The sequence below is a fragment of the Sciurus carolinensis genome, chromosome 11 (genome assembly GCF_902686445.1).
Source record: "Sciurus carolinensis chromosome 11, mSciCar1.2, whole genome shotgun sequence".
NCBI classification, from domain to species: domain Eukaryota; kingdom Metazoa; phylum Chordata; class Mammalia; order Rodentia; family Sciuridae; genus Sciurus; species Sciurus carolinensis.
Window position 1 is genome coordinate 76,410,858 of NC_062223.1, and position 22,765 is coordinate 76,433,622.

The 22,765-nt window shown below is 38.8% G+C and overlaps 2 protein-coding genes across 4 annotated transcripts in view; one reads left to right on the forward strand and one right to left on the reverse strand.

The window, feature by feature from the left end:
* The window catches only part of Rab6a (RAB6A, member RAS oncogene family), a 68,031-nt gene extending 56,694 nt beyond the window's left edge, over window positions 1–11,337 (reverse strand). Inside the window, exon 1 of one of the 2 annotated variants that reach the window (XM_047517164.1) lies at window positions 10,754–11,337. In XM_047517164.1, the coding sequence (XP_047373120.1) occupies window positions 10,754–10,823 (70 nt within the window). In that variant the 5' untranslated portion in view covers window positions 10,824–11,337. The remainder of the gene's footprint in view (window positions 1–10,753) is intronic. The other variant, XM_047517163.1, reaches the window with a different exon arrangement.
* LOC124958764 (ATP synthase subunit d, mitochondrial-like) lies at window positions 892–1,365 on the forward strand. Of its 2 annotated transcripts, XM_047517166.1 has the most exons (2): window positions 892–1,116; window positions 1,168–1,365. In XM_047517166.1, the coding sequence occupies exons 1-2, from the start codon at window positions 892–894 to the stop codon at window positions 1,363–1,365; spliced, it is 423 nt and encodes a 140-aa protein (XP_047373122.1). The 2 variants fall into 2 exon arrangements, with proteins under 2 accessions (XP_047373122.1, XP_047373121.1); XM_047517165.1 differs by having other exon boundaries at window positions 892–1,365.
* Window positions 11,338–22,765: the final 11,428 nt, after the last annotated feature.

Sequence of the window (22,765 nt, forward strand, 5' to 3'; positions counted from 1 at the left end):
ATCCAGAGAGAATATACCAGGATCTTTCTCTCCAAAAGGACACCGGGTAATTCTTCAGGAAACGTGGCAGGCAAAAGACTTAAAGACCTAACATTACAAAAAAACAAAGGACGAATGATCTCGTTGATAAGCGAATGATGACACATAATGGAGGGTGGGAGGGGAGCAAGAATGGAGGAAAGAGGGACTGTACAGAGGGAAAAGATGGGTGGGAGGGGTGGGGGGAAGAAAAAAATTAACAGAATGAATCAAAAACTATTACCCTATGTAAATGTATGATTACACAAATGGTATGCCTCTACTTCATGTACAGAGAAACAAGATGTATCCCATTTGTTTACAATAAAAATAAATTTAAAAAAAAGACCTAACATTAGAGATTCCTCCCCCTCCAAAAAAAGAATTCAGATTGTTCTACAGTGAAGCACCATAAATTCACATAAAGGCTAAAATAAATTTTTTTAGAATTCGACTTTTAAATAGACGGAATAGCTAAGAATCAATAGTTTTTTGAGAACTACATCAAATAGGGAAACAGAAAAATTAAAACAGGTGAAAAACAATTTATAAAAAACTAAGCATTCAGAGAAAAAAAAGCCATATAGCTCAATATCCTAAAAATGACAGAAAACACTGGAATCAAAAGGATGCTTCTGAAAGTGAAAAGCTCTTTGAAATGATGACAACAGAAATAAAACTAAATAGGATAGAAGAAAGTTGGAAAAAATTTATTAGACTTAAATAGAAAAATAAAGAAATAGAAAACAGGAAAGATAATATAAAATCATAAGACCAATCCAGAAGGTTTAATAAGAATTCCAAAGAGAGGACCCACTTCCATTACTTGCTGCTGAGGACTGCGCTCTCCCCGGGTGGGTGAAGGATCCCAAGATGGTTGGGGGCAAACTTGCTCTAAAAACCATTGACTGGGTAGCTTTTGGGGAGATCATTCCCGGAAATCAAAAGCCTATTGCTAACTCCCTGAAGTCCTGGAATGAGACCCTTATCTCCTGGTTGGCTACTCTGCCTGAGAAACTGCCAGCTATCGACTGGGCTTACTACAAGGCCAAGGCAGGCTTGGTGGATGACTTTGAAAACAAGTTTAATGCCCTAAAGGTTCCAAGGCCAGAGGATAAATATACTGCCCAGGTGGATGCTGAAGAAAAGGAAGATGTAAAAAGTTGTGCTGAGTTTGTGTCTCTCTCAAAGGCCAGGATTGAAGAATATGAGAAACAGCTGGAGAAAATGAAGAACATAATTCCATTTGATCAGATGACCATTGAGAACTTGAATGAGGTCTTCACAGAAACCAAATTAGACAAGAAGTATCCCTATTGGCCTCACCAGCCCACTGAGAATTTATAAAAACTGAATGCAGGAGAAAGCTCTGCCCTTCTATTACAAACTTTGGACATTAAAAATAATAATGATAAAAAATTCCAAAGAGAACTGAAAATGGAGAAAATAGCTCATTAGTAATTAAAAAAAAAAATTCTTAAAACTAAGGGACATGAGGGGGCTGGAGTTGTAGCTCAGTGGTAGAGTGCTTGCCTTGCATGTGGAAGGCACTGGGTTCGATTCTCAGCACCACATATAAATAAATAAATAAATTCCATCAAAAATATGATTCAAAATTTTAAAACACACACACGCACACACACACACACACTGAGGAACATGAGGCAGTTCATGGTCCTCCAAGTGGACCCCAGAAGCCTGAAAAGCCATCATGGCATTGAGGCCCAAGCTACACTACCCCAACAGAAAAAGTCGCATGGAATCTGAGTTCAATTAAGAAATTCCTTGAGCAAAAAGCCCCCTCCTGATGAAATCTACCTAAGAACCCGTCTACAACATCTTTATGCCATAAAACAACACAGCTGTCTCTTAACAGGAGTTTGCCCCCAGAAATGAGTGTGTCTGCCTGCTACCTTAATTGCTCTCAGCCCTATTGTAGTGCTGCTGCGTGCTGAGGTGGATCTTTCATGTGGAGGAAATCTTCTCTTGAAAAACATCAACCTTTTTTTGTCCAGTGAGCAACCGTTATGGGACATTTTTTGGAAAACCATTTTTGGGGAAGGCTGGCATTTGAGTTATTTTGGTCAAGTTCTTCATGTCCTGTTTTAGTTCGTCCTGAAAACTCGCAGAATTCCATATTCTCCTCTGAGCTCCTTTCTCCTCTCTTTATATCTAACCCCCCATCTACAGTTTCATCCTGGGTTTTTTTTGTTTTTGTTTTTGTTTTTGTTTTTTTTTTTGCGGTGCTGGGGATTAAACCCAGGGCCTTATGCTTGAGAGGCAAACACTCTACCAACTGAGCTATCTCCCCAGCCCTCTCATCCTGATTGAGTCTAATAACAACTGAACTTCTAGTGAATGACTAATCTGAGCTAGTCAAATGGTAGTAATGAATGCATTTGATATTAGTCAAAATAGAGAATTTACCAATTATTGTTCTATTGCTAGAATCTTTTAATTATTATGGAATAAAGAAAATATTCACATGGCTCAAAAGTCAAACAAGATATATAGTCTTGAAAGTCTTTACAACTCTGCCTCCTAGGACCTGAGTTCTTCTCATAAGCAGTTATTCTTTGTATATCCCTCCGGTTAGGAACTGAGTTCTTCTCACAAGCAAACAGTTATTCTTTATATATCCCTCCGGTTATATTTGACACATGTATAAGAAAATGAAAATATATTTTATCATCTTACTACCCCTCCAAAAAAAACTAAGGGACCTGAGTCCTTAGTCTGAAAGGATTTAAAACTAGTACCCAGATAGAAAATGAAAATAGACACATAGTGTCAAAAGTCAAAAAAGTAGGGTCAGAATGGTAACAACAGCAAAATACTAATGGTCTTCAAACTTCTGAAGGAAACCAGGGATGGTGGCACACACATGTAATCCCAGCTATTCCTTGGGAGACAGGCAGAATCGCAAGTTTAAAGCCAATATCAGCAATTTAGCAAGGCCCTAAATAACATAAGACCCTGTCTCAAAACAAAAAAATAAAAAAGGGTTGGGGATGTAGCTCAGTGGTAACTGTCCCTGAGTTCAATCCCTGGTACCAAAAAAAAAAAAAAACAAAAAAACTCTGAAGGAAGAATAGAGCAACTCCTGCCACCGTATCCAAGGTCTTGGTTAGCCAGTCAACGAAGGTGAGCAGAACACAATAAGGTATTCTGAGAGACCACATTAAACTAACTTCTAATATTGTATATGGTTATGATTTTTTTTTATTTATATCTTGGTATGCCTAATTTACAAATTAAATTTATTACAGGTATGTCTGGTATACAAAGGGTTCAGCAATATTCGGGGCTCATTATTATGTGTTATTTCAGGCACCCACTGGGGATGGCAGCATATTCCTTGCAGATAAGGGACAACACTATTGCACATTCAACTTAGAATTCAAAACCCCACCACTTACCAGTATGAGGTTATATGAATACATTTTCAGATACACAGGGTCTCAAGAAATTTTCCTCCCATGTTTCCTTTATTAAGAAACTACCAAGTACAGAGTATGTTCAATAGAATGAGGAAATAAAACAACAAAGAAGAAAATGTACAAACTAGGAAATTTCCAACCATCACAAAAAAAAGAAGAAAAACTTCAGAATGATGGTAAAGATAGATCCCAGATTAACAACTGTATATCAGTCATGATATAAATATATAACGAGTATAAATTAAAATAGGTCAGAAAGTCCTAGAATAATATCCCAAGAAGATCAAACAGTAAAACTTGATGCACTCTTACATACTGAGAGAGGACTTAAAATGGTGGAGTTTAGGAATAAATTAGCAATAAGCATACAAACTAAACATAGGGAAAAAAGCAAATAGTGATACAAAGGAAAACAAAAGTTTATGAGTACAAGTTACCGGTATGATACATGGCTCAACTATGAATATCATTTCCCTAATTACAATAAGGTAAAGATTTAAATACTGATCTGACCAAAACATAAAATATTTATGTTCAGAGGATGGAGAAAATACCATGAGATTAGTAATGTCACATTAGAAAGGAAAAGGAGTTAGGCTTGAAGAGTTTAAAAAGAAAAATGTTGAAAAATACTTTGAAAATGCTGGAGATCAAAATTACAAGCAAAGCTTAATTGTCTCAAAAGTTGTCTTTATCACAATATAATGCCTGCCAAATAAGAAAAGCTCAACCAGACAGAATAAGAATAGATTTAGGGGCTGGGGAGATAGCTCAGTCAGTAGAGTGCTTGCCTTGCAAGCCCAAGGCCCTGGGTTCAATCCCCAACACCCCCCCCACCAAAAAAAAAAAAAAAAAGAATAGATTTAACAGGGAAGTTTCATGTTAAAAACTATTAGGGATCTCGCTGATAAGCGGATGATGACACATAATGGGGGGTGGGAGGGGGGTAAGAATGGAGGAAGGAGGGACTGTATAGAGGGATAAGAGGGGTGGGAGGGGTGGGAGGGGTAGAGGGGGAAAATAACACCATTTGAATCAAACACCATTACCCTAGGTAAATGTATGATTACAAAAAGGGTATGCCTCTACTTCATGTACAAACAGAGAAACAAGATGTATCCCATTTGTTTACAATTTAAAAAAAAAAAAAAAACTATTAGGGGGCTGGGGATATAGCTGAGTTGGTAGTGCTTGCCTGGCATGCACAAGGCCCTGGGTTTAATCCCCAGGACCACACACACACACACACACACACACACACACACACACACACACTAATCTCCAGGAACACACACACACACACACACACACACACACACAAAAAAAAAAACCCTTAAATTTAGCTGAGTGTGGTAGCAGATACCTATAGTTTCACCCCTTAAGGAAACTAAGGGCAGAGGATAACTTGAGCCCACAAAGAGTTTGATACCAGTCTGCAAAAAATAGTGAGACCCCCATCTCATAAATAAATAAATAAAATTAATAAAATACAGGCTCACACCTGTAACCCCAAGACTCTGGAGGCCGAGGCAGGAGAATCCCAAGTTCTAGGCTAGATTTGGCAACTTGGCAAGACCCTGTCTCAGAACTGTAATTTAAAAAAGCAGAAGGGGGAATGCTGTGGATATAGTTCAGTGGTAGTGTGCCTCTGATTCAATACCCAGAGCTGTTAAAAAAATAAAATAAAATGTTTTCCTGCAGATTTTTAAAATAGAATGCAGTAAATGAAGCAAATTAAAAGTAGTCCAGTTTAAACTGTCATAGACAAGGGCCCAAGGAGACCTGCTGACTAAATTTAATGTAGTATATTCTAGATGAGGTCCTGGAACAGAAAAAGGACATTACTGTCTTATATTAGGAATATCACTGAATAGTTTACAGATTTTAACATATATACAAGTTATCAATTATTAATTTAGAAATATAATGGTGAGGAAGTGCACACCTAGTACTATTTTTTCACTTTATATTGCTTTTTTTTACATCAACTCTTTTGAATTTTAATATGCTAAAAAGGGAAAAAGCATGAGTGTCAATTGTACAGTTTTATATCATTGTACTATGTAGATCAGTGAGTGTTCTTAAAACTTTTTCTTCTCTAAACCTCTTTATGCTTTTATAAATTGAGAACCCTAAAGAATTATTTACTTTATATATCAATATCTACTATATTGAGAATTAACCAGAAAAAATTTTAAATGCTAAATACATTTAAAATTAAAGTAATAAATCAATCACGTTAATAATTTTTTAATGAAAAAGAGCTATTTTGCAAACAAAAATCAGTAAAGAGAGTGGATTGTTTTTTTATATATTTGCAGAGCTCTTTAATGTGTGACAATACAAGATAGCTGGATTCTCACAGCTGCTTCCAAAGTCTGTTATAAGACCACACATCAGGTAAGTTCTTGGAGACTCCAATACATTCTCTTAAGAAAATAAAAGTGGAAAAGTCATATATATGACTTTCATATTATGAAAATGGTTTGGGCCTCCCTCAGGAGGTTTGAGGAGCCCCTGAAAGATAGTGAGCCATCCCTAGGGCATCAGTGAACCACACTTAGAGAACTACTATGTTAGATACTATCGAGCCATTTCTACCTTCCTGCAGCTTCCTATTACAAGTTAGGACACTCAAGGGGAATGTTCTCCATATCTTGTTTTAAAGTCTTAAAACTAAACAGTGGAGTTAATGTTTAAGAGCACAAATCTGGGTTTCATATGTTAGTACTGGCCATTGACCTTTGGCAAATTACTCAATATCTTCATGCTTCAGTTCATTAATGCAATAAAGATAATAATAGGACTTACCATACAGTTATTGTGAAGATTAGTCAATAAATGTAAAGTTTTTCTGAGAGAGTCTAGAATATTGAAATGCTTAGTAAATACTTTAACACGTATTTATTGAAAACTACTAGTGGTTTGATAGAGCCTACTCATAAGAAACTTACAGGGAATTTATCAGGGAAGAAATATGTAATAATATAAAACAGAGTGATTAATAATATAAACTGTGGACTGGGGTTATGGCTCAGTGGTCCAGCGCTCGCCTAGCACATGTGAGGCCTTGAGTTCAATCCTCAGCACCACATAAAAATAAAGGTATTGGATCCACCTGCAATTAAAAAATATGTATTAAAATAATAATAATAAATAATAATACAAATTGTTCAGGGCTGGGGGTTTGGCTCAGTGGTAGAGTGCTTGCCTGGCATGTGTGAGGCACTGGGTTCAATTCTCAGCATCATCTATAAATAAATTAATAAAATAAAGATCCATCAAAAACTAAAATATATATTAAAAAAAAAAAAATAGGAGCTGAAGTTGTGGCTCAGTGGTAGAGTGCTTCCCAGCATGTGTGAGGCACCGGATTTGATTCTCAGCACCACACAAAAAAAAAAAAAATAAATAACAATAAGATATTGTGTCCATCTACAACTGAAAAAAAAAAAAAAAAAAAGACAAAAAGACAAGTCAGAGATAGGAACAAAAGAGATACCCGAAGGAAACTTCAGGAATTACTTATTTCATCATTATTTTAGTAAACGATGTACTAGCGAAATATAGAGAAATTACAAGAGATTCATATGAAGATCATCAAGACCAATGCCATTAACTCAATCTGTTTCATGTACTGAAATGATTCAACATCATTACAAAGCACCTTATTTTCAATAAGTTAAATAAAACCCAGTCTACCTAATTTCAAATTAAGTTCCATAAATACATCTTTGCTATAATCTACATTCTTATGTTACACTAATAGCAAACAATTTAATAGCTTTAACAGAGCAAGACTAATTTAATTTTGCTCAATTGAAAAAAAAATGCAAAATGCAGTCTTTTTTTTTTTTTTTTTTTAGTGAACTGGTTAAGCCTTTAAATTACTGGCTTTCCCATCCCATCCCCTAACATCTAGAGCATCCTATATACAAACAAATAATATAAACATAAAATGTTATTGTTAAACAATTAAGTGCATAAAAAATAGATCTACCATAGCATATATAGGCCGCTAGCTTTGATTACTATTAGATTCAACCATCATTCATTCATTCACTAAATATTTCTGAGCAGCTACTATGAACCTGGCATCATGCTAAGCAATGGGGATACAATGAAAAAAAAAAAAAAAAAAAAAAAAGAGGACAGCTTTTATTTTCATGTAATTGCATTCTGCTGTGGGAAACAAACAAAATAAAAAAGAGGATAATTGGGCTGGGGGTGTAGCTCAGTGGTAGAGCACTTGCCTAGCATGCATAAGAACCTAGGTTTGATTTCCAGAACCACAAAATAATAATAATTATAAGAAGCAGCAGCAGGAACAATCAGGTACACTGAGGCACATGCCTGTAACTCCAGCTACTCAGGAAGCTGAGGCAAGAGGATCACAAGTTCAAGGCCAGTCTGGACAATTTATCAAGACCCTCTCTCAAAGCAAAAGGGTGGGGATGCTGGGGACATAATTCAATGGTGGAGCCCTGGTGTACCAAGCACACAGTCCTGGATTCAATTCCCAGTAGGGGAGTAAGGATGATAAGTATAAATGTGGTAAATGCTATTAAGGAAATAAACAAGGCTTTGCCACAGATTACAGTTTTTGAAAGCTGAATTGCAGAATTCCAACAGACCTAAAAATAAATAATTCATGAAGAGTTACATCAACATGACATAGATTCTACAGACCTTTGCTAATAATGCATAAGAAAACTAGACACTGACCATGAAAACAGATCAATCTTTCTTGTCAAAGCTATTGGATGGCATTACTTAGCAACACAGTAACCTCAAAAGAAAATCAACCTCACAGTTCCATACAGACAAAAGCACAAACACAATCCTGAAGAAAAACTAAGGGGGTGGAGCTAAGGAGACAAGACAACTTAATAATGTAATGTGGTATCCTGAATGGAGAGCTGAAAGAAAAAAAGGACATTAGGTAAAAACTAAGGAAATCTGACTAAATTATAGAATTTAGTTAATAATTATATATCAATATTGGTTCATTAACTGTAACAAATGTACCATACTAATGAGAGATGCTTATAACAGGGGAAACTGGGTGCAAGGATATACGGGAATCTCCTGTACTACCTCATTTTTTCTGTAAATCTAAAACTATTCTTTAAAAAAAAAAAAAAAAAAAAAGTTAGTTTTTTTCTTTTGAATTTAACAAGATTCAGGAATAATGGGTAAAGGGGACAAAAGAGGAGGACAAAAGAGGAGGAATTAGTAGATTAGAGAAATAAGAAATCATAAAACTACAATATGATTTGGAACATAAATACTCAAAAAATTCAAAGGACTACAGATACTTAGGAAATTCAGATCTCTATTCATGCTAAAAACTTCCTAGACAGTTTAATGGGTTTTTCATGCAAACTAAACAGCACTTCATCACAACATAGCAGGCAATAATATTCCTGGAATGTACAATTAGCACATTAGAATCTATCAATAATGACCAATAAGCTATATTTTATGTATCGCCCTGAAAATATCATTGCAATTATAATTGTAGCTGGACCAAAATCAACTCCATAGGTTCTACTTACTCACCTAAGCAAACAGTTTTATACTTAAGGAAAATTCATAAGCAAAGAAGAGGACTGTAACCTCCCCAATTCCATTAAAGGGGCAAGGGAAGATAAACCAAGCATGAGGGGAAAAAAAAAAAAGGAAAATTAGCCAGGCACCAGGTCACAAATCTGTAACCCCCAGAAACTCAGGAGGTTGAAGAAGAAGGATAGCAAGTTCAAGGTCAGCCTCTGAGAACCCTGTCTCAAAATAAATAAATAAAAAGGGCTGGGAATTTAGCTTAGTGGTAATGCACCCCTAAGGTTCAACGCCCAGTACTGAGAAAAGGAGAAAAAAAAGAAGAAAATTTATTTCCCAGGGCCAACTACAGGCAATTTTGCAACTACTATTAACCTGCTGTAATGCCATACAAATTAATACGAATAGTTCAAGATAGTAACAAAACTCTGAATTTATATCAGTTATATGTATCTTCTAGTCAAAACAAATAACTAAAATTTTCTATAACCTCAAGTTTCTGAATTTTAAAGATGTTAATGAAAAGTGTGAAAAAAGACAAAGGAGGATGATAATTTCTGAATTATTGCTAAGTTTATATAATGCAGCATAAAACAGCTATTTTTACAAGCAATCGTAGAGACAACCATTAAAAAATTGGAAAGTAAAGCAACAGCAAACCCTGACCAGATATTATAAAATATTACTTTTAAAGTAATATTACTTTTAAAGAATCATTTAGCCCAAAAGATATTTAAATCTAATTTAGATAACCAGATGACTATTCTTACTCTGTTCCGTTACTCAAAGGAAATCCTACAAAGATGTTCGTTATTCTAAGTCTTCTCTCACATGAATCCTAAACATGAAATTGGAAAATGCTCAAGAAAAAATGAATTAATATTTCCCCAGCAATTCCTGTTTGCACCACCATGAGGAGAATTAAACGCTGTTTCATGTTAAAAGGAGAAGAGGTGAGATGTTAAAAATTCCAAGTAAAATGGTCATGACATAGCATCTGGCAACGACAGAAAAAGCATCAACAGTGCCAAAAGAATTTTCAGTGATCAAAGTCAAGAGGAAAAAAAATGAGCTTTTCAACAAGCCACAGCCCAACCCAAGGGGCAAAAATCGTTGCTGCCAACGCCACCCCTCTCACCCCATTTTCAAGTCTCATCCAATTCAGATATATTTCCTCTACAACCCAAACTAATTCTCAACCTAGGTGAAAACCATCCAAGGATTTTTTTCTGCGACTACCACTTCCACCTTCCAGGCGATTCGCACTTCTTAGGGCCAAGCCTCTGGGGAAAACAACGCCCAGATCCCACCCTCCTTGCCCAAGGTTGAAGAGGGCCGGTTGGAGGGAGTGGGGCTTCCCGGAGAGGGCCTCACACAGCTGAAGAACCGGGAAAGAGCAAGGAATAAGGGTGGGGCTCGAGTAAGGCCAGGGTAGGGAAGACGACTGAGACCGGAGGAAGAAAGGGATGGACGGAAGGCTGGGGCTGGGCGGGGTGAGGGCTGGGGAGGGAGGCCGACCGACGCGACAGGGCCGAGTCGGGACCGAAGAGCCTGGGGACCCCGGTAAAATCCGACCGACGCACGCTGGCAAGGAGTCGGGGAGCACGGGAAAGAGCTGGGGTGGAACCCGGCGCGGACGCGAGGCCAGCAGGGAGCTCAGCGGACACAAGGGCCGCACTGGGGGCGGCGCGGGGAAGCAGCGGCCGGCTGCCAAGAGGGGGGAGCCGCGCACTCACCGCTCTGCTCCCCCAGGAACACCAGCTTGAATTTCCTCAGCGGATTCCCAAAGTCTCCGCCCGCGGACATGATGGAGCAGGAGGAGCTGCCGCCGCCTCAGCCCAGAGACCTCCCAGACCAACGCTGCTCCAACCCGCTGACGAAAAAGACGAGCGGAAGGGCGGGCGCCGAACTCTCTCGGCCCCTGTAGGGCCGGGCGAAGGAGCAAGGCTGGAGGGCAGCAGGACTCTCCACAGCACACAGCCGTCGCCGCCGACGCCTAGCACCGAGCGAGGCCCGCCGCAGCGAAGGGAAGGAGGGCGGTGTCGGAGGCGGTCAGGGGTGTGCTCGGGGTTCCCAAAGCTAGTGCAGTCTCTTCCCTCAGCACCCGGCACCGAGACTGGGGTGAGAGAGGCTGAGTGTGGCGGGGCCGGAACCGCAGGCGCGTCTGGGACCTTTCACACGCAGCGCCTCGACTCCCACAGCTGCCGCCGCCGCAGCCCAACCTGCTGAGTGCGCGAGCCTCTGGCGCGGCGCGGGGCGAGCCCGGGCGCGAGCCAGCCGCACCGCCGGCCGCCGGCGTGCGTGCGTGCGTGCGTGCGTGCGTGCGTGCGTGCTTGCGCGCGCGTCACCGCCAGCGCCTTCCTGGTCTAGAGGCTCTTTCAGCTCCTCTCGCACCACAGAGAGTAGAGTTGGCTGGGTTTAGACTGGCGTTAGGAGAAACAAAGAGGCGGGGCAGAGTCAGGGTAAGTGAGCGGGTGGGAAAAAAAAAAAAAAATGGAGCACTTACGTCACTTACTCTACGAGCCAATCAGAAAAGATCGAGGACAGGCAGGGACAAGATTGAGGTGGCGGCGCGAGAGCGCGCGCGACCCTCCAGCGGTGGAAAGTGGGGTACTACGGCGGCCATGCGAAGTGTGGCGCGTTGCACTCTGAGGGGAGGGGAGAGAAGAAGAAAGGTGGGGCGGAGGCGGAGCCGGGACGGAGGTGGAATGACCCCAGCGATGTATGGGTGGAGTTGGGTAGCAGTAAATTGTGTAATAGGTGCCTTCTTCTTAAGCTGTCAGCTCAGCCTCACTTTCCTCAGATCACCCTTTCACCTACCTTCTCCATCTTCTTTCTGATCCTAATTCTTCACACGGCATCTTATTGGATAACATTCTCCGTTGTTCCCAGAGTTTCATAACTACCACATGAGCGGTCCTCCTCATTTTGTAGATGAGGAAACTGAAACCCAGAGGGTGGAAATGACTTGCAAAATCCACAGAGCCATGAGATGGAACCCAGGTTTTCTTGCCTGAACTGCAACCTCCCTATTGATGAACCGTCCACTTTCCCAGCTTAACCTGGCTTTGTCCTCTGTTACCACACCCTTGTTGCTCAGATGTTGATGACTCTAGGTGATGCCCATCTTTTACCTTGCCAGAAATGAGTTCAGACATTATATCACAGTCGATGAAACAGGATCACGCAGCAAACAACTTTTCAAAGTTCACATAATAAATCGAGGGAAAGCCTGAACTAGAACCCAAATCTGGGTAAGGGAATATTTTTAAAATCACCCTTTCCTCCTAAAGGAGGGCTTCTGAATCTGCTATGGGTGAACCTCCCTTAAATTAGCCATCTGAAGCACGTGCATTTTTCTGTGGAGAAGATCCATAGCTTTCATCAGGGTTTCAATCTGATTCATAATCCCAAAAAAAATGAAGGTGAATAACCCAACCAAGAGGAACCTAAAAAGACATGACAACTAAGTGTAATGTGAACAACTAACATGACATATTAACATGGTTCTAACATGACAATTGACAGAACAATTAAATATAATTTTTCAGTCAGGAGTAGAGACTCTGGAGGCTCAGGCAGAAGGACAAGTTCAAGGCTACTAACGAGGCCCTAAGCAATTTAGTGAGACCCTGTCTCAAAATGAAAAATAAAAAGGGGCAAGGATGTGGCTAAGTGGTTAAGCACCCCTGAGTTCAGTTCTTTCTACTAAATTTAAATATAGTTTTCAGTGGAACGAGATCTTGGAACATAAAACAAACTTAGACAAAAACAAAGGAAATCTTTAGTTAATAAATGTATTGATATTGATCCATTCATTGTAACAAATATATTAATGTAACATGTTAATAGAGGAAAGGGGGAGTATATGCGAACTTTCTGTATTCCTTGTATATTATTTTTGTAAATCTAAAACTATTCTAAAGTCCACTGATAAAATTTAAAGTTCCTAAATAAATTCTATTAAGAAAAGACAAAAGGTTAAAGAATCATCGAATTATAGATTTTGCCATCATACAACTTCAGCAACACCTCATTATAAGTGGGTGGGGAAAAAAATTCAAGAAATTTCTGCCCTCAGAGAAACCCTTTTAAAAGCTGATGTCAGGGGCCGGGAAGATAGCTCAGTTGGTAGAGTGCTTGCCTTGTAAGCACAAGGCCCTGGGTTCGATTCCCCAGCACCCCCCCAAAAAAAAAAAAAAAAGCTGATGTCAAAACCGGGCCTGGCGTCTCGTACCTGTAATCCCAGTTACTCAGAAGGCTAAGGCAGGAGAATCTCAAATTCAGGCCACCTGTGGCAATTTAACAAGAAGACCCTGTCTCAAAATAAAAAAATTAAAAGACCTGGGGATATTAACTCAATGGTAGAGCATCCCAGTACTGCAAAAGTTAATAAATGAATGAAAAATAAAAACTGGTATCAAAAATGCTTCCCAAGCTGGGTAGAATGGTGCATGCCTGTAATCCCAGTGACTCAAAAGGTTAAGACAATAACCTTGCTGGAGGCCAACCTCAGCAACAACAAAAAAGAGCTTCCCAACCTAATAATAAAAGTCCTTAGTTTCCCGTATAGTATCCTTAATAATTCACAAAACACATTTAATACATTTTCTCATGATTTGGTAGTTGATATTTACTTAGCTATCAGAATGACAGGATCAAACAAGGGCCTTCTCAAGTTCCAGGATGAATTGTTGACCTAGAATAAATTAAGAAGAGGAATTGAAGTTCTTAAAATATCATCTATTCTGGCCTATCAAGACAACAACCATATCCTAAAACCTTCTTATCTATCAAAATCCCTTCCTGCTTTCATCAAAGTAGCATGATTTTGGAACATGCTCTAACATGACATAGTATGGACTGGAGTTATGGCTCAGTGGTGGAGTACTTGCCTGGCATGTGTGAAGCACTGAGTTTGATCCTCAGCAGCACATAAAAATAAATAAATAAATGTATTGTGGCCATCTACAACTAAAAAAATTTTTAAAATTTAAAAAGTGACTGGAAAACTTGAGTCATGACATGGCCATTGTTTTTTTGTTTGTTTGTTTTTGTTTTTTTTTTAATTTCATTTTACAAGTAGCTTTTCAGGTCTGATAGGGCTGTCCCCAACAGTAACCTAGAACCCTGACCCACAAAGAGCAGTCAATATGAAGAAACTTTTTAAAAAGCTCTTACAGGGGCTGGGGTTGTAGCTCAGAGGTAGAACACTTGCCTGACATGTGTGACTCTCTGGGTTTGATCCTCAGCACCACATATAAATAAATAAGTAAAACAAAAGTCCATCCACAAGTAAAAAAAATTAAAAAAAAGAAACTCTTACAAACAAGTTAATGTTTTTTGTTTTTCATTTTTTTTCTTTAATGGGTACCAAGTTTTCATTGTGCTTCATGAAATAGCTTTTAAAGTAACATTTCAGGATTGGAACTATAATCACTTTATACTTCCTCTAGAGCTTTATGAATCAATTCCTCCTAGACAGGTGGTGCTATTTCCCAATGGAAGACCCCAAATGTTTTGGAGTTTTAAAAGCTTGTGTTTTGGGTTTTTTTTTTTTTTTTTTTTCTTTACAGTACTAGGGATCAAACCAGGACCTCACACAATGCCAATGACCTACTACTGAGCCACATCCCCAGTCTTTTCCTTTTTAAGTTTTATTTAGAGACAGGGTCTCATTAAATTGACCAGGTTGGCCTTGAACTTGCAATCCTGCCTCAGATGCCTGGTATTACAGGTGTTCACCACCACACCCAACTTCCTTTTCCTTCTTGAGACAGGGTTTAGCTGTTTTCTGAAATACCCTTTAAAGTAGTATCTAAAGATTGGAACTATAGGGCAGGAGCTGGGTTTCAGTGGCAGAGTGCTTGCCTGGCACATGGATGAGGACTAGCACCACATACAAAAATAAGCAAATAAAATAAAGGCATGCTATTTATCTACAACTAGAAAAAAAATTTTTAAAACAGACTTGAACTATAATTACTTTATACTTCCTCCAGAGCTTCTTTTTTTTGGGGGGTGCTGGGGATCGAATTCAGGGCTTTAGTGCTTGTAAGGCAAGTACTCTATCGACTGAGCTATCTCCCCAACCGCCTTTCCAGGGCTTCTTGAATCAATTCCTTCCTCCTGCTTTGGTCTTTAGTCAAATGGTGCTCTTTCCTATTATTTAAAAGAGACCAATTCATACTCCTTCAGTTACCACCTAAAGAAGTTGCCTTAGCCAGGCGTGGTGGCACATGCCTGTAATCCCCAGCTCAGGAGGCTAAGGCAGGAGGATCGCAAGTTTAAAGTCAGCCTCAGCAACTTAGTAAGGACCTAAGTAACTCAGGGAGACCCTGTCTGTAAATATAATATAAGAGGACTGGGGATGTGGCTCGGTGGTTAAGTGCCCCTGGGTGTAGTCCCTGGTACAGAAAAAAACAAAAAAGATTTATTCCTTACAGATCTGGAGACTAGAAAGTCCGAGGTCAAGATGCCAGAAGATTCAGTGTCTAGTAAAGGCTATTTCCTGGTTCATGGGCAACTCTCTTCTCATAGTGTCTTCATATGTCAGAAAGAGGACAAGGAACTCTCCAGGATCTCTTTTATAAGTGTATTCATCCTATTCATGATGGTTCTCCACCCTCATTACCTAATCACCTAAGGCCCCACTTCCTAAATACCATCCATCACATTGGCAATTAGGATTTCCATATGTGGGGCTGGGGTTGTGCCTTAGTGGTAGAGTGCTTGCTAGGCATGTGTGAGGCCCTGGGTTCTATCCTCAGCACTACATATAAATAAATAAATAAATAAATAAATAAAATAAAATGTCCATCAACAACTAAAAGAAAATTAACAAAAAAAAAAAAAAAAAGATTTTCCACATGTGAATTTTGAAGGTACACATTCAGACCACTGATATCTTCCAAAAAGTTTCCTTTCTGCTACCATTCCCACCAACAATGTGAGTATCCTTGCTTGTCCTTCCATTGTACCCTCTTCTTCCCCCATAGCTTAATTAAATCATTGTTACTTGTAACTCTTATTTACCATTAATCTCCATGAGACCAGAGCTCATGGCTTGTTGAAATCGGAGCTCCCAACTCTTGAAGTGCTTCAAGAGCACTATGAAGCCAGGTGCCGTGGCACATACTTGTAATCCCAGCAGCTCAGGAGGCTGAAGCAGGAGGACTGTGAGTTCAAACCCAGCTTCAGAAACTTAGCAAGACCCTGTCCCTAAATAAAATATAAAAAGGACTGGGGATGTGGCTCAGTAATAGAGTGCCCCCTGAGTTCAATCCCTGGCACCCCTCCCCCCCAAAAATAGCACTATGAAGTTCTTACTACATAGTAAGCATGCAACAGATTTTAAGTAAAATAAACAAGAAGAATTATTTCACTATCTTCAAAGGATGGATGGTATTTGGACATTCAGAGAAGGAAGGGTAAGAGCATTTTGGAGAAAAAGAACATTGCCCCAAAACATGTTATGTAAATCGATACTTGATTTCTAAACATTATTTATGAAAAGGTGTCCAGATCAGATCTCATAACAAAAAAACTGGGAACAGTGGGAGAGAACAGCCTTGGCTGCTGCAAATTCAAAGTACCTAGAGCAATTTTCTTTGATCATTTTGAAGGGGGTTTCTATTTGAAGACTATAAGTGTGTCCAGGAATCTACCACAGTGAAATGCAATAAAAGTATAACTTGTCTTCTGCCATAAGAGACAAACCTTCTGAAGGAGCACCTGGATTTCATCTTATTCTTAGTGGAAGAAATTATTAGTTTCCTATCCAATAATATACAACACACACACACACACACACACACACACACACACACAAGCACAGATCTTTTTCCAACTTCCCTTAGGCTAAGGTATAGACACATGACTCAATTTGAACCAGCAGGAAATGAAGGAAATGTGCTAGAGGCTCCTGAGATAAATTTTCTTCCTTGGTGAAAAGGTGTAGTTGAGGAAAAACTGCCATTTTTCTGCCATTCAATGTGATTGTGTAAAGATGTGAGAGAGCTAATACAGTTCTTGTGAACATTATAAAGAAAAAAGCCAACCCATTGATGACAGAGAAGCAAAGAAGTAAAAGACATCATGAGCCACTGTACCAACTCTAGACTGGATTTCTCTTTAGTAAAATAATAAATTTATTTATATTTACTAATGTCTTTTTAATACAAACGTCTTTGTATTCCTTTGTTATTGTTATAGCTGAAAACAGCAGACATTCTAATCTTTACATCCCTTAAAAACCCTTGCATAGTTCCTTGAACATTAGGCACTGAATATTATGTGTGTGTAATATAATACAGTAGTAGGTATCAAATTTGAGCTGCCTTTTCTTATTTACTATTCCCTAAAAAGGATTTATTGCTCTTGGAGAGTCAGGAAGTTAACAGAAGGAGAAAAACTGTTCAGGTAAAAGGACTGAAATCACTTTGTTCCTATTTGAAACAAATAATAGGTCTGGCATGAATTCGAATTCCATCAAATGTGATGCCCTTCTAACCTACTCTACAGGTTATTATAATCATTGCTACTAAAAATAATAATCAATATATAAAACATAAAAGTGAAAATGCTCAACTCAAGGTGATTAATTGAATGAGCACAATTAACACAAAGCATATTTAAGTCTCATTTGAGAGTTTGTTTGGAGGTTCTAATAGGAGAGTGCAGCTACTCATGCACTTGACCAAAGAATGACCCTCTATCAAGGAAAGTTTTCCTTTTCCACCCAACTCTTAGCTTTGGGAGGGACACAAACAAGGGGTGAGGGCAGAAGAAAACCCTGGCCTAATCAGCCAGATCAGCCTAATCAACACTGGTAAACAATGGGGTAACATAGCACAGCCAGATCACCCTCACATTCTAAGGAAGTCTCCTTTGGTAAGGACCATGAAAGCAGAGAAGCATCTCATGTTAAAAACTTGTTTTCCGGCCTGTGGTTGTAGCTCAGTGGTAGAGCACTGGACTAGCATGTGTGAGGCCCTGGGTTTGATCCTCAGCACCACATAAAAATAAAATAAAGGTATTGTATCCACCTGCACCTCAAACAAAAATATGGGAAAAAACCCTGTGTTTTCCAAGTTTAGCATGTACAAGGCCCTGTGTTCAATCCCTAGCACCAAAGAAACCCACCCCACAAAAAAATCCTACTTTCCAAATACATTGACGTATAATGATACCATGAGAGATCAATAAATGTTATTCAAAGTGGAGGAGAAGGTGGTAGAACTTAAGTGGAATTTTGGTGCTTCCTATAATTAAAACCAATTTACTGCTAAGTCAGAGATATTTTTGCTACAGATTTATCTACAAAATCTATTTTTGATAATTCCGTTTTGCTCCACTCATGTGAATCATGGTCCCTGTTATGAATAATATGATTTCTCAGAGACTGATAAGTGGAGTGTTACTTCCAGGCTTTGAAATTGGAGTGGGGGAAGAATTTGATTCTTGTTATGCTTGTTATGTGTAATACCTGAATATTGCTGGAGCTCTTCTCTCCCTACACACTATCCCCCACAAATAATAAAGTTTCCTCCAAGATGTACAGAAGAATGAATCACTCCACCTGCTACTCAGAAATAATCACTCTCAGAGTAAAAGAGAACTGCTTCTATGGATGTTTCTATAAAAAATAGCATCTTAAGACAGAAAAGAGAAACTAACACTGCTTGTGCTGAAATTCCAACAAAATATACAGTCAAATTGCAACCTGCAAAAGAAGCCAAGATAGACTTTCTGTGAAAATTTCTTCAAATTTTGAATGGCACAAAGTGACTAGGATTTTATGTATGTAAAAAACAAAAGATATCAAAATCATTATAGGAGTCATAGCTCAAACTATCCACTGAGATAAGTTACAAAGCCATGGGGAAAACTTGAACAAACTCCCAGCTTTAGGAAGACAAGGATACTTCTGTTTCCTTCCTTTTCTGAAACCACTCAAAAAGAAGAATAAAAAAGTTAAAATGTACACTCTGGTTTTAACATCTCTAGCCCACAATACTTTGGATTTAACTCAGGAAGTGAGGCAGGAGGATTGCAAGTTTAAAACCAGCCTCAGTAACTTAGCAAGGCCCTCAGCAACTTAGTGAAACCCTGTCTCAAAATAAAAAATAAAAAGGGAGCTGGGGTTGTGGCTCAGTGGTAGAGCACTTGCCTAGCACATATGAGGCACTTGATTTGATTCGCAGCACCACATATAAATAAATAAAAAATAAAGGTCCACCAACAACTAAAAAAATTTTTAATAAATAAAAAATAAATAAATAAAAAGGTTTGGGGATGTGGTTCAGTGGTTAAGTACCCCTGGTTAAATCCCCAGTACCAAGTATATATATACATACACACATACAAAGAGAAACAAAGAATGAGCTGTAATAACTAAAAAGAGCACATTTTAGTTACTGAAGGAGAAAATAGTAGGAAGCAAGCCAGTCACCCAAGCAGAACTCAGAACCAAGAGGCCAAAAACAAGGAAATTGTATCAAAGTTTATATAAATAGCAGTTCTAAACCCATCCCTCTCTGTGGAGGAACTGGCCACAAGAAGCTCTAGGCTTCATGAACCAGGTATAGTAGAGTACCAGGATGAGGTGCTGCCAGAAAATACGGGGACTGAGAACTAATCATCTCTTCTTAAACACCCAAGCCCTTCCATAACACTGACAGACACATATGCCCAAAAAGAGACTGAAAGATTCTTCATTAAGATAAACTAAAACCTCACAAAGAAAGGGCCTATAAATTCTGACTATTGAGGTTCTTCAATATAAAAATCAGGTTTATATACTGGGTGATATAACTTAGTGGTAGGCATGCACCTTAGCATGCACAAGGCCTTGGGTTTGATCCCCAGTACTGACAAATACATAGGTAAATAAATAAAATAATGTAAAATCGTAAAATGAAAGAGTTGGAAGATAACATTGAAGAAATATTCATATATAAATGTGTATATGTGTGTGTGAGTGTGTATATATATATATATAAACAGTGCTGGGTGTGGTGGTGTAACCCTGTAATACCAGCAACTCCAGAGGCAGAGGCAAGAGGATTACAAGTTCAAGGCCAACCTGGACAATTTATCAAGACGCTGTTTCAAAATAAAAAATTTAAAAAGCTGGGGATGTAGTTCAGTGGTATTGTGCCCCTGGTTTCAATACCCAGTACTAAAAAAAGAAAAGAAAAGAAATATATATATATATATATATATACACACATTTATCTCAAAAAAATAATAGACTTTAGATAATGTGGGGATTATCTAGGATTAATCCAGGCGATCAGCACACAAAGAACAAGAATTATATTAGAAGAAAGAAAAAAGTAGTGCAGAGAAAATTATAAAAGAAATAATGTATCCTACTTGGGAGCTATGAATGTCTAAATTGAAAAGGTACACCAGATACCCAGCAAAAATTAAAGAACTGGGCATGGTGGCACAGGCCTGATTGTAATCCCAGTGACTCCAGGGGTGTAGCCAAGAGGATCTCAAGTTTGAGGCTATCCCAGATAACTCAGTGAGATCCCGACTCAAAATAAAGAAATCCAAAAGACCAGTGATGTAGCTCAGTGGTAGAACTCCTCTGGGTTCAATCCCCAGTATAAAAAAATTATAATTAATAAATAAAAGAATACCCACATCAAGTTACATCATCATGAAATTCCACAATATCAAAGACCAATGTGATAGACTGACAGATCTGGCTCCATGAGAATGTTATAGGCCAGACTCTAAGGGAAATGACTAAACAGACTCCATTTTGCTCTGAGACTCCATGTTATGTAGGAAATAAGTTTCTCCCATGGGACCATCCCGCCTCTGTACCCATCATCAGTTACTTAGTGTGACATGTTTAACAATACAGAATGACAATTCCTACGTAAAGAAAAATTGCTCTCTTTTGATTCCTATTGCTCCTAAACAATGTACCATGTGAACAGTGATTGTGTGGATGTTAGTAACCATTCTTTAGTTTGTACCTAGGTAAGGGTCATTTTGACCCACTTCTCCCTCTGTCGATGATCTCATGATGTTAGTTTGTAATTTTGAATCATAGCAACAGACACTTATGATTGATGTGATTTTTGGTATAAGAACTCCTACAACCCTATGGTCAGGGCTGTTCTCCCAATAGCCATTTTTTGGGGCATTGTGTGAGACAGTCAGCTCGCCGGCTTAATAAAGACTCTCAAATTTGGACTTCTCAGTGGTGATTGGTCTGTTCTTAAGTTGTGCCCCATAACAACCAAGAATCTTAAAAAGGTTTAAAACCAGTTATAAAACTGGAAACTTGGAAACAACGAAGCAATGCCAAAATGAAAGAGATTTTAACCTAGAATTTATTACCCAGGCAAAGTATCATTTAAATGTGTGGGCAAAGTAAAAATATTTCCAGATCTGCAAGGTCTTAGAAATTCACCTCCCATGTTCTCTTTTTCAAAAACCTATCTGGGGGCTGGGGAAACAAAAGAAAAGAAAGAAAGGCTCTGGTGGCACACATCTTTCTTGGTAGATTGAGAAAGGAAGATCACAAGTTCAAGGTCAGCCCGGATAATTTAGTGAAATAAAATAAAATTCAAAACAGAGCTGAGGATGTAACTCAGTTGTGGGATGCTTTCCTAGCATGTAGGAGGCCCTCCGTTTGATTCTCAGCCCTGAGGGGGAGGAAAAAAAAAAAAAAAAAGAACTAGCTAAGGAGTCAAACTAAAGATAAAGAAGAAGTTATAGATCCAAGAATAGAAAATCCTATACAAGAAAGGAATAAAAGAAATCCCCAGGGAAGGTTAAAAAAAGTCATAGGGCAAGAGTTGTCAGTTATCAGACAGGATAGATCAGATGGATGAGTTAAATTTGACCACATCGAAAACAGTTGAGAGACAACCAAAAGGTGAACCAAAACTTACCAACAAATGCAATAATAAAAACTAGGCAAATGAAAATAGCATTTTAGCACTATTGGGCTGTGTGTGTGTGTGTGTGTGTGTGTGTGTGCGTGCATGCGCGCGCACATGTGTATGTATGTTTTACTGGGGCTTGAACCCAGGGATGCTCTACCACTGACCTACATCCCCAGACCTTTTTATTTTATTTTCCATTTTGGTACCAGACCAGGGATTGAACCCAGGGGTGCTTAACAACTGAGCCACATACCCAGCCCTTTATTTTTTTTTTTTTAATTTTGAGACAGGGTTTCACTGAGCCACATATCCAGTCCTTATTTAAAATTTTGAGACAGAGTCTCACTAAATTGCTGAAGGCCTCATAAAATTACTAAGACTGGTCTTGAATTTGTGATCCTCCTGTCTCAGCCTTCTGAGTGACTGGGATTACAGGTGTGCACCACCACACCTGGTCTTTTTTATTTTTTATTTTGAGGCAGTGTCTCACCAAGCTGCTTAGAGTCTCCTAAGTTGCAGAGGCTCAAACTTGTGATCCTCTCGCTTCAGCCTCCCAAGTAACTGGGATTATAGGTGGGGGCCACTGTAATCGGTTTATTAGAACTTTACAACTGTGTACATATAGCACTTCAATTAAGTGTAATCGAATTTTTAAAGCACCAAGAAGCTTCATGCTAGACCACAGTTATCTTACCTTTTCCACAACTCCTCTAATTCTTATAGTTTGTACCAGTCCTTCTATGAGCACTAATCATATGCTACCTTCTGTCGCTTCTAAAGATCTTTCAGAGGAAATTGTCCAACAGTTCCACTCTTAGGTATATATCCAAGAGA